Genomic DNA, 12,085 nt, shown 5'->3' with positions numbered 1-12,085 from the left:
AGTCAATTATCAAGAAAAAAAAGGGACTGTCTCCATCTATTTCAGTAGATTTATCAAAATTTGGGATGCTTGTGTCTGTTCCAACCAGCATTGAGAAATGGTTCTACTCACAGTAAACATGAAAAACTCACAATAAAATTCCCAAAGGTGATTTATTTTTAATTCTCATTATTAAAGTGTACACTTTTCTTACAAATTAAGAAGTGCTGCAAACCCTTTGAACACATTATAAATTACTAACCAAAAATGCAAAACACAAGAATGGGGCCTAATCTATATTCGGCTTCCTCAGTAAAGTACCCTGTGTGCCTTATATACCGGCTCCTTTCCAGGAGATTGCACTTTGGAAGACCTTTACTGATCAAAGAACAATAAGCACCCTATACTGCTAAACATATATAAATATTTTAAAAATTGTACCCATTTTAGAAGCATTGTTCATAAAGGCTATTCTCTTGTCTTCTTCAAATAAATTTTGATTTACTTTTAAAACTTCTTTTCTTTTTTACTTTATAGACTGGGGAATCCAGAAATTCTGTATCTGTAAACTGATCTCCACGCCTTAATTTGCTGTAAACAAAAGAAATAAAAGACATCATGTATGAATATCACCAAGCACCTATATAACTATAATAATAATGTTATTATAATAACAATTCCAAATGGTAAATAATCTCAGTGAAAGCTTGATACACTAAAAAATTAAATTTATGGAAAATAAGTAAGTCTGAAATAGCAAGGCATAGATAACTACTGTTTTCCCAAATAATGCTAAAAATAGTAGTCTTTTTATGTGGCCTGTACCATATTAATATGTAATCATAACTTCTTCCTATAAGACAAAACTCAAAAATTATTTAAACCAAAAGCTTAACAGCATCCATTCAGGTCAGTATACTTGAAAATAAAATACTAATAGGAGACAATAATCTAAAATCCACATTTTTTTCTGTTATTAGTTACTGTCTGTCTCCAGAAATACAGAACCTTATTGTTGTGGGGTAAAAGAGCAGAATGTGTCAATCTCATAAGAATACAGCATTTTAGCATCCAATTCAATTAGTAAACTAAAAATGTAAATCTAATCCCTTTGCATTTCTTTTACAAGCTACGTAGCATAAATATTTCTGAAAAGCCAGTGGTGAAGTGAAAAGACACTTCCTACATTACTTTCAGGTCCTATTTGTCCTCACTGTCATTGTTTCAATTAGTTGTCTGCTTACTTACAGAGGTAAACAAGAATATTTTGAGGCTGTATGGGAACATTGTGCTGATTTTTTCAGTTTGTGGATTTATTTTCTTCTCCTCCCATAGTTTTTGCCAGAAAAGGAAGACATACTCCTTTTACACCTTTGTAATAAACTAAGTTGCTATAATCCTTTCACTCTCAACACTATTATGGGGAAATCTTGATACCGTCTTTACCTCACAAAAATGCATTCTACTAATACAGCGTAATTTTTCCTTATACCAATATTATACTCAAAAAAGCCCAAACCAAACCAAAAAAACTCCAAAACCCCAACCAACTTTGTGGCAAAATCCTCTCACAATATTTTTAGAAGTAATAAATATAAAGGTCCATTGGGATTTAGATCTATTTACATAAGTGAATATATATTAGTTTTATTGAAAAAAACTTTGGCTTTAAAATCCTCTTTTAAATTTTAATAGTTGTTACACAATTTGTGTCTTTTCTTTTAACAGTCTCAGAAACCCTGTGCCACTAAATTTGCTAAGAACACTGAGAGGTAAATAACTAATTACTAAATTAATATATCTTAAGCAATTTCTTATATTAGATAATGCTAGTTAGAGCAAAATGTCCGAATTATACCATACTAGTGCATAAATTATCTTGCCATTTGAAAATATTACAAGGACATTATTATGGTATAAATTTACATTTATGTATAACATTTACAATTACTCCAAAAAACATAGAAGACACCTAATTTACATACACCTACCAGTGTAAATTGGGTTCTTTGTAGCAAATAGTGGCTCTTGCTCGTCTAGATGGTGCTGCTGAATTTTCTTCTGAAGTTTGGGGGGATTTAGGTAAGGAAGTGTGAGATTGTATACTAGTATTTGTCAGATCTTGCAAAGACTTTCTCCCTGTAAATACAGTAGTTCACATGCCTCATTTAAAATATTTTCTGAATCATTAAGTAAACTTTCAGTTAATAATTATTTTTAATAATTTCTTGATTTGGGTACTTCAGTTGCTGCTCCTACTCTAAAAACACTCAACAAAAAACAGGATAGATGATCAAAGAAAATGCCACTACAGCAGCTTTCAACCTACAGAAATTTGGAGATGTCTGAGGTCTGCCATGGCTCTTGGGACATTTTCAGAAAGCCCCATTAAGTATTAGAGTTTGCAGCTAGCTGCTTAAGACTCCTAAGAGTTACTGTGTTTAAAAAAGTGAAACTGCACACAGCTGATGGCCTTGAATGCAGGGGGAGGTCATACATGCATACTCTGAAGATTCAACCTGTACAAGAGCTCTCTAGTACCGTATTTTCCAACTTTACGCCTGCTCTCTGGGGGTATGTGCATAAAATGAGTAGAGCAAGGTGACTGAGTTTCCTTATCTTCAGAATTGTACACTACCAAACTATTTACAATGCCTCGTATTTTGAACTACTAAATACATCCAAGAGGAATACTTGCCTTGCAACCAGCCTTAGTAGAAGTAGTACTATTGCTGTCAGCTTTCTGTAATCCTCTAAAACCAATTCAGAATGCCAGACTAAACAATCAGTAGTCCATTTAGAGACAAATGTTTTGATAACTTGTGAGAAATATTGAAATTATTATATAGCCCACATTTCAAAAAATTCTAAACCATTTCTAGATCATAGTCTCCCTGAAAAGCATTAAGATTTAACGTAGACAGGAATCCAAAATTAAAGAAATAATCTGTATTCCTTAAAAGTTCTTCCAAGAGTGTACATTCTTCACTGATACAGGTCAAATTTTAGATTTACTGCATCCAGAGGAGGAAATTTGGAATGCAGTTTTTCAAAGGAACTGAATTTAAAACTCTCTTATCTTCACTTCTTGAATTTGAACACTTTACTTTTCATCTTCTGTGGCAGCCAATGGATGATATTGATCTCATAGAGGAAATTCATACATGTATGGGATAAATGATGATTTTTTTGTTGTGCCTATCTTAAGACTAATAAATTATATCACTGTATATCTACATACCTGTCAAAAAAGTGAAGATATTCTTTCTTTACCATAGCACCTGAATGCATTGTACAGTCCAGCATACGCACTCTTAACTGATGGTCAAGCTCATAGTGCTGAATTACTATCGCTCTATAGTAGAATTCTGTGCTGAGATCAAGCAAAATATCTCAGTGGGCAAGACTGATCATTTCATCAATAGTCTTCTGAAATGCGTTAAGCAGAGACAAAGTCAGAGGTTCTTCATTGGATTTCTGCTAACTTTACTTCTAAGTACGAAAGACATATTAAGGTGACTTTGGGCTGCTTGCAGCAAGTTCCTCCTGATTTATGATGGCAAAAGAAAAAAAAATTATTTTTGAAGGAGTTCATTAAGGAAAAGCAATGCTCATTTGGTTTAAATGAGAGGGCTCTCTGATCATGAAAAACCTTCCAAGTTTGCCTGTTTCACAAATCAATCTTGATTTGTACTAGTTTTAAAGTGAAAGTAAACTATTATTCTAAGCTTTTCCTAAAGCTTAAGGTTAGAGATCAGGTCATCTTCTTTATAAGTTGGAAGAGTTTTGAGACACCTATGAGTCTGCATTATTTAGGAAAGCTGGATGCCTCAGAGTGTGAATATTTATGTTCACATAGATATAACTATATGGATACTTTCATTACAGGAAACTTTAAAGGTATATTTTGGAGCATAGTTCAAGGTAGTGATCAGAGGAGCCTGGCATCACCAGACAGGATGGCATTTCCTTGCTTTGTTTTAATTCAAGATACAGATTTGGCGGTGGGATGAAAAATGAACTGTTTTTCAAACTATACTTAAATGTATGAAGATCAAATTATTAGCTTGCTTTTTATGTCAGTAGTCTTTGGTACTGCTGATCACAAGGGTTTACTAATTTATCATTAAAGCTAATAAAATTATGGGATCCTTTTTCTACCTTGCAAAGAAGGAACTGGAGATGAGAAGACGCAACTGCAAACTACCAGGACTAATTTCTTGCATGACAGTCCAATTCTGTCAGCATTCCTACTATGTGGTCAGGTAAAATAGGAGATTTATTTTGTCCATTGTACCCTAGCATTCAAATGAAGCCAAGGCAGTATTTGCTTGATAGTCTGGGATTCAAACTATTACTTTGAGCTAGGAAACTGTTTAGGTGTTGGGACATTCTGAGACAATGAAGTAAACAGGAACTTGTTGAGAATGATGTTTACAGAATGGACCCCCTATGCTGCAAAACTTCAAAGCTACACTTTAAACTCTAGGATAGACATGTTAGTCATATATTCCTTTAGCTCCTTTATAGTAATTTCATCGTATGATAGAAGAATCTAAACCTATCTTCCAGACTACACTAAGTTTGATTATTTTCTTAACATAATGTATCTTACTTAAAGACATTGTCACATGAAAGCGTGCTCATGGGTAGATTCTAGAGAAAACATGCTCAACGTACTTTTTTTTAGATCTCAGAATTCCTGTTGAATTGCAGAGTATCTGAAGAAGTACAAATTAAATCTTTAAGTCTGGCTATGTTCTCCACATATAAAGGGAACAGTGTAGTCCACTCTTATTTCCCTTGTATAAAAGCTCAAGATATTGTATCTTTTCTACCCCAAACTTTCTGAATTCCATCACGTTCTTTGAAAAATGAATACATCCTCCAACTATAATTGCTCCTCAAGAATGTAGACTACTTACATCTGCCCAACTAAATGTCATCTTGGAATATACTGAAAAGTAACAAGGAAGTTAATTACCACAATTAAAAAAAGATATTGTGACCGATACATGATACAGAATATGAATAATTTTAGTGATTTTCAGTCTTACCTTTTTCCACTCCTGTTTTGTCCACTCTATGCAAGCAATAAGGGTAGGACAGTATTAAGAGAAGATACCCTACCACTATTTCAGGCACTATCTAATTCAAAATGCCATTTTTTTCTCACCCATACACTTACCATGACAAGGAGTGAGAGTTTTTTTGTAAGTCTCTTTAGAAATATGAGCCGGTTTTCGTTCTGCTTTTCCAGCACTCAGTGCTTTATTATGATCATTTTCCCCACAGATTTCAGAGTTTGAAAGTATAGAGAAGTTCTTGGAAGTACTGTGGTTATCAAGAGCTGGGAGCTCCACGTAGGAAAGACCTTCCTGGAAAAAGTTATCTACATTTAATGGCATATTCTTAGAACATTTGACAGGTAAGAATTTTAAAAAATTTTGAACCATAGGCTTTAACTTGCTCACAAAGGAATCTATCTCATGAGGGACTTCCTGGTCATCCAAAACATTCTGCTCCCCTTGATCAACAAGCCTGAAATAATTTTTTCTGGTCTGGTCTCAGTAACATCAGAACTAAACTCCTGTTTGCACTTTACCTGATTATCAGGAGAATTATAAATGTGAGGGGTTTTATGTGCCACTGATGAGGACTCTACTTTCTTTAACGTATTAGCACCATCATCGTCTTGTTCTTTAGCTTGTGGTGTATTCACAGTGACACTATTCTGAGTAACCAAAGTTACTTGCATTTGCTGAGTTTCAGTTACTTTATTTCCACAAACAGTCTCTGGAGGCAACACATCCTTATTTTTTAATTCTTCATTTTTGAAAACTGAGAACTGTGTAAGGTTTTCTTTTGGTATGACACATGTTTTCCGGCTAGCCTTTGACAATGTACGTTTTAATCTGCCTGGTGAAAAATGGCTACTCTTTTTTAGGCCTCCTTTCTGACTAGTTTTATGAATGCTGTCACTTTCAGTTTCTCCACTTTCTCTGTAACTACTTTTTTTGTTGTATTTTCTAATATTCTTCTGGTCTTGTTTTCTTTTGTTGTCGTATTGGTGTATCTCTGTTTGAGACTTTTTGGAAATATATACTCCATACTGTCCATTTTCCTCTCTACTGTATTTTGCTGTGTTCATTTTAGAAGGGTTTCGAGAAGTTTTCCTGTTTATTTTTGGTCTGCTGTGTTTTTCTTTTGTATGCCACTGTAAAGGCAATACATTAGACGGGTTATCTTGGAATGGTAAATTTTCATCAGAGCAAACTTCTGGTGGGATCTTGTTAACATATGAGTTTGTGTCTGCTTTTTGTATTTTGCTTCCCTTGTCTTCCAATGTTTCTGAGAAAGATTCTTTATTTGTCTCCTGTTTTCTTGGACTCATTAAGTTAACCTGGTATGTCCTCCTAGTATCTTTAGCTTGACTTGTGCAATTTTGTGCTTGATAATATTTGCTGGTATTTAGTAAACTCTGTTTCCTTACTGAATTTCCTGTAGGTAGCTGTTCTGTCTGACTTTGGAAAACTTGAGTTTGCGAGTCAGTAGTTTTTGAAACTTCACTATTGTCAGCCCTAGTGTGCCTTTCTTCTGCATGCAAATTTGAACTGACTTCAGTCTTGCTTTTAACTTTCTCTTTATCCTTCTTAGAATATTTTACTTTTCTGAAACTTGCTAATGTTTTGTCAGAATTGGCATTACTATTTTTATTTTGGTGTAATTTATCTTTGTCTTTTGCTGTAACTGTGAGTAGTTCACCTGCATCACTGGCAGTCAACTCCATATCAGCATCATAAAGAGTTTCTTCAGGCTGCATCTTGTCAGTAAAAAGCAGCTTCTTAAAATCTCTCTTTTCATTGTGAAATTTAAGAGATGAAGGAATAATGTGAGACAAGACATTTGAACTTTCGTTCAAATTCATGTCATTGGTGTTGCTGCTGCTGTTGATACCATGATGAGGCAGATTATTTGAGCTACATTTTTTATCAAAATCCTTTATATTAGGTTGAGGTTTTGACTTTTGATATACTGCATGTTTCTTTCTTTCAGTCACATTTCCACAGGGTGGCAATGAACCATCATATTGTTTTGTAAACTCCTCAGACTGTCTTAAAGATCTTGTATTTTTGACGTGAGTCAGGAAGGCACTATCGCAAGTTAGTTCTGTGCATAACTGATTTTCTGCAAAAAGAAAAATTTCAGCAGCTTGGAGAAGGAAAAAAATAGAGAGTGTAGTTATCAGAATAAAACATTCCTGAAGGTTGGACCAGAAGCACTGAAAAATCACAGACTGCCTTTTTTTTTTTTTACTGAATTTATACATGCTGTGGTTGGTCCTTAAAAATTTAGTTAAACTAATTTATTATTTTACCAAAGTTGGACTTCTGAAATTGGGTATAGAAAATTTTTTTTTCCTATAGCTATTTTAGTTATTATTTGGTTATCTTATCAAAGTTTTAGTCTGTTCACATTGATTTTGTTATATTTAATCAGTGTTATTTCAAGGAACATAATTCTACAAGTGATTGTTAGGGCACATATATTTATGTGTGAGCATTCTATTTTTTATAGGTTTACTACAGTTTAGGAAACATACCATACCTTCTGCATGGCACATAAAGTAATGGATTATTAAATACTAATTCTCATATAGCTCTGAAAAATAAATCAGCTGTACAGAAATACATCATACCTTTTAAAAAAATATTTTTGTCAACTTTTGTTTCCACTGGGTCTATTTCAATTAACTTTTGATTATTTGTACCAGAAGGCAATGATAACGCAATCTTGACTTGATCTGAATGCATTTCCTTTGACAAAACAGTGGTACACTTATAAGCATTTGGTATTTCACACACAGAAGGGCTATCTCGCTGTTTTGCATTAGCTGTTGCAATTAAAGGAAGCTTCTCTAGCAGTTCAACAGATCTGAAGAGAGGAAATTTTACTGTGAACATTTTTATTACATTTTATGCCATAACATTCAATTGTTTAAAACATTCCCTTACTAATGTATAAAAGCAGAAAACAAGCACTCAAGTATGAAATTTGGTTCTGTCTTAGGGGCAAATGTATTTTTTATGGTAGAGAATCCTGCTTTGGGCTGGTGAGATCCCATGAAGAAAGAAGCAAGTCATGCAAACACAAGTTTTGTCTACTACTCTCTCTGTATACAAATTCCAAGTTGTAAAGAGGTATTTTCTGAATCAGACAGGAAATTGTTCTCATTACCTCAAAAATACCTAGGACAACATACAAAGACTAGTTGTAAAAAAATACAGAGACTTACCAACTCCCACATTTAATATAATCACCTACCTAGCTGACTGACACGTACTCTTGAACTGGTCATGACTAGGGCTACTTGGACCAGCTGGCAGAGGAAGAGAACTCTGAAGATTCTTTCAAAAGAACAACAGTGGGAAAGTAGAAACAGTTGAATATTCTCTTATGTTTTAAGGATCAGAAATATCCACAGGAAAAATAATAATGAATGGGCAAAAAATAGAAGCACTGATGAAAGGTACACACAATAATCTGTGTGATATTCAAACACACACAATAATTTTAAAGAAAAATATTTTGTAGCAGAACTTATCAAAATCTGTAACCCACTTGCGTCCCAAAGCAATGTAGAGACTTTTTAAACGTAGCTATAACTAATGCAAAGTGCATTATACATATAGAAGCACAGAGCAACACTAAGCAACTGTTCAGAACAAACAGTAAAAATAATTCTTTTTAAAAAATTAACTGTAATTTTGCCATGACACAAGGACTGACATGGACCATGTTTTCTGGTAAAGTTTCCATGTGCAACGTATTTATTGCAACACTAAGCAAGGAAGGCAAGTAGCTCACTCATCGGCGAGGAATACCACATACTGAAGTACTATGCTTTTTTTTAATCACATGAATTCATCACGGATAACTGATATTTAACTCTTACATACTTTGTAAACAATACTAAATCCTACATTTTTAGTGCAAGCAACAGCAAAATTTAATTGATTTCACTAGACTAGGGTTTCATCCCAAGTTTTAAGGAACTGGGGTATATGATTTCAACATTGCACTCACTTAGATGCATTGAAAATATTATCCTGGAAAACAAGTTCAACATGGTAGCAGTTAAAAAAATCTTACCTCAGAAAGACTGCTTATTTCTATTGCAGTTAAGAGGTTATAATTCAAAAATACTTCTATTTCTATAAGTGTTTTATTCTGCATGTAAAAGAAAAAGCAATTTTAAAAACATATTTTAATTGGCTTCTGACTTCAGAAAAGACAAGATACAAACGTGAATCTATTATTAGTTTGGGGTTTTTTTTGGTTTTTGTTTTGGTTTGGTGTTTTTGTTTTTTACACTCAATTGAGCACAAACTGATTTTTAATACCATCTCAATACTTAGGAAGGTGAAGCTGACATTAAAATAGCTAAGGATAGACATATATACTGATGGACAAAATAGTAAGTACAAAAAATTCCTATGAAAGAAAAATCAAACATGCATGCTATGCTATCAGATGATACAACTTCACAAACCTGAGATGTACAATTTAAATAACCATTTTAAGAAGCAATATTAAGTTTCCAAAGAAGATAAAATCTTGGTTTAGCTGATCTAAGTTGAAATTATATTATTTGCAGCATACCAAACGGTTTAGTTTTTGACGAAGCAAGATGTTATGAAGCTGCAGCTTTTCTACTTCCTTCTGAAGAAAAATCTTCTCATTCTTTAGTTTTCGAGAATTTTCTCTCTCCACGCTCAAAGCCACAGCTAATGCTTTATTATTTTGTTTTAAAGATAATTTAAACATAGATGAGTTATCTAAAGGAGACAAAATCATATTATTTTCTGCAGCTTCAATTCCAGGCCCTCTCTGCATGAACTATCACTATGTAACAACCTTTTCATCTGTATGTTTTTGGTGGAACAACAGCAAAGCATAACAGTTTCTAATACAAAACTGTTTCTGTCAGCTGTCATTCCAATGACTACTCCTGTCAGCTTCAAGTTCATTTCATGCATGGATTCTGCTCTAGTCTAAATTTTTTTTAAAAGGTTACTTTCAGAATAAAGCATTTACAAATTTATAGTTTCATATGTATAAAAATGTTTCCAGATTTCTAAAAAAAAACAATAGACATTTGTTTGCATACAGAAAGAAAAAAACTTTGAATTAGAATTATACCTTCCACTGTCCTAATGAAAACCTGCCTACTCATATCTGTTACAGAAAGTTTTAGGAACTTTTTTTTCCCCCCCAGTAACACTGCATACTGCCAAGATGATTTTTTTTTGCCTCACGTTCATAGTACACATAGAGTAAACTTGAACTCAAGGTAGAGACAAGTCTGACCATACTCTTTTATAGTGTAAAAACGAGCAAGGTTAGTTTGAAATCTGCTCCAACTACATCCCTTCATTGTCATATGATGTTACTTCTGTGATTTGTATTACAAAATTTGCAAGGCCTTATTTCTTTCCTTTGGGAAACAGGAAAGAACAGCAGAACCTTGTTAATCCAAACATTATGCTTTGAATTTACTATTCAGATTAGTGAATTATTTGTATTACTGCAGTGTGGAAATTTCTAAAGGACATTAGTAGCATTCATCTATATTGTTTATTTTTCACTGAAAATTAGTATTTTTGACATAAAGCCAGAGTAAGTTAAATATATCTATATATACAAACAACAAAATATATATACCAACAACACCAAGATATATATACAAACAAAAATTCTTGCCGCACCAATCACAGAAACAGAAGCAGAAGTCAACATTCACTTAACCATGCTGTTTGAATTAGAGTGCTCTGAAATAGCAGTTTCACTACATTTATAGTTTCCCTACCTTTTGCAGAAGAGTATCCGAGATGTTTCACAATGTTGTTTTTGTCAGAGACAGAAACAAACCCCAACCATCTACCATGACAAACCGATGTTTGAATTTAATCCTGACTTAGTGGGAAAACAAAGTACCTTCTGGCAAGTGATCAAATCAGCAGGTTAATATTTGTAGTTTTCCTTGATTCGGTAAATGACTCAATGAAGGATTTTATATAAATCCTATTGTCAAATGGAAATACTAGGCATTTTTCTATGGCAACTATATTTTAAAAGGTCACTGATTTACGCATTTTGGTACCTCAGTTTTTAGATGCCCCAAATGGATGTGGACACAGATGCACTTGAGTACATTCTTTTAAAACACTGTCATGCCAAAGAGCAAGCACTGAAAATACTCAGCAAATTAGATAAACAACTTACAGCCATGTGTTTTAACTTTCAGACTCTCCTAAAATTCTCAACATACCACATTAATATTTTTAACGGACAGCAATTCAGCAAATCACATTAACTGCAATTACTATTCCTTTTGAAGTCATACATTCTAAGTGCAGTAAATGGCTTCACTTTTATTTTAACAGGACTTACTTATTAATTTAGTTTTTATTTTAGATGCTAAAGTAGCATTCCATTTTGCAGCTTGGAATCTTCCATCCCTCTTCCTCATATGTCCCTTAACAGCATTCGAGGTGAAAATGGTAGATGATTCAGCAGTTGCTTGATCATCCATCATCAAAATGAACCTGTACATTGTCAAGAGGAATGCCCAAACAATACATGATCTTTCTCACACTTTTAAAAGTTAAGTTTTGTTACCTCTTATCAGGATTTGTTATCTCTAAAGTTGAGAACAGTCTTTCCCTTTGTTCAATTAATTCAAACATGTTAATGAATTGTTCATTGAGACTTAAGTCACATTATCACAGAGTGGCAAAATATTTAACTAATAATCATGAAGACTAGAAGAATCACAGATTTTCGATCTTGTCCATTCCCTCAAGTTATCTACCACGGTCACAGTTAAAGGGAAAAAAAAAAAAAAAACAACGTTCTATCACTTCACAATACGCCCAAACCAGCTTCTGCTTTGTCAAGGCAAATTTTAAATTGAAGTATTTAAATAAACCGCGTTACAAATGCTACAAATTTAAATGAACAGTGACAGACAACCGTCTCGCAAGACAGGCAGAGATGGGAACGGTGTTCCAGCTTCGCGGAGGGAGCAACCGCCACCGGGAGC

At 33.6% G+C, this 12,085-nt stretch overlaps 1 protein-coding gene across 1 annotated transcript; it reads right to left on the bottom strand.

The window, feature by feature from the left end:
* Nucleotides 1-464: 464 nt before the first annotated feature.
* Nucleotides 465-11,596, bottom strand: LOC104461396 (shugoshin-like 2). Its single transcript, XM_010072979.1, is given in 9 exon segments — nt 465-570; nt 1,971-2,118; nt 5,168-5,530; nt 5,533-7,167; nt 7,679-7,914; nt 8,305-8,387; nt 9,133-9,210; nt 9,643-9,818; nt 11,434-11,596. Coding segments are annotated over 9 exon segments (2,988 nt in total).
* Between the last annotated feature and the right edge of the window lie 489 nt (nt 11,597-12,085).

This window comes from Pterocles gutturalis, unplaced genomic scaffold (assembly GCF_000699245.1).
Source record: "Pterocles gutturalis isolate BGI_N339 unplaced genomic scaffold, ASM69924v1 scaffold46872, whole genome shotgun sequence".
Classification (NCBI taxonomy): Eukaryota; Metazoa; Chordata; class Aves; order Pterocliformes; family Pteroclidae; genus Pterocles; species Pterocles gutturalis.
This window is presented reverse-complemented; position numbering and strand designations above follow the sequence as displayed.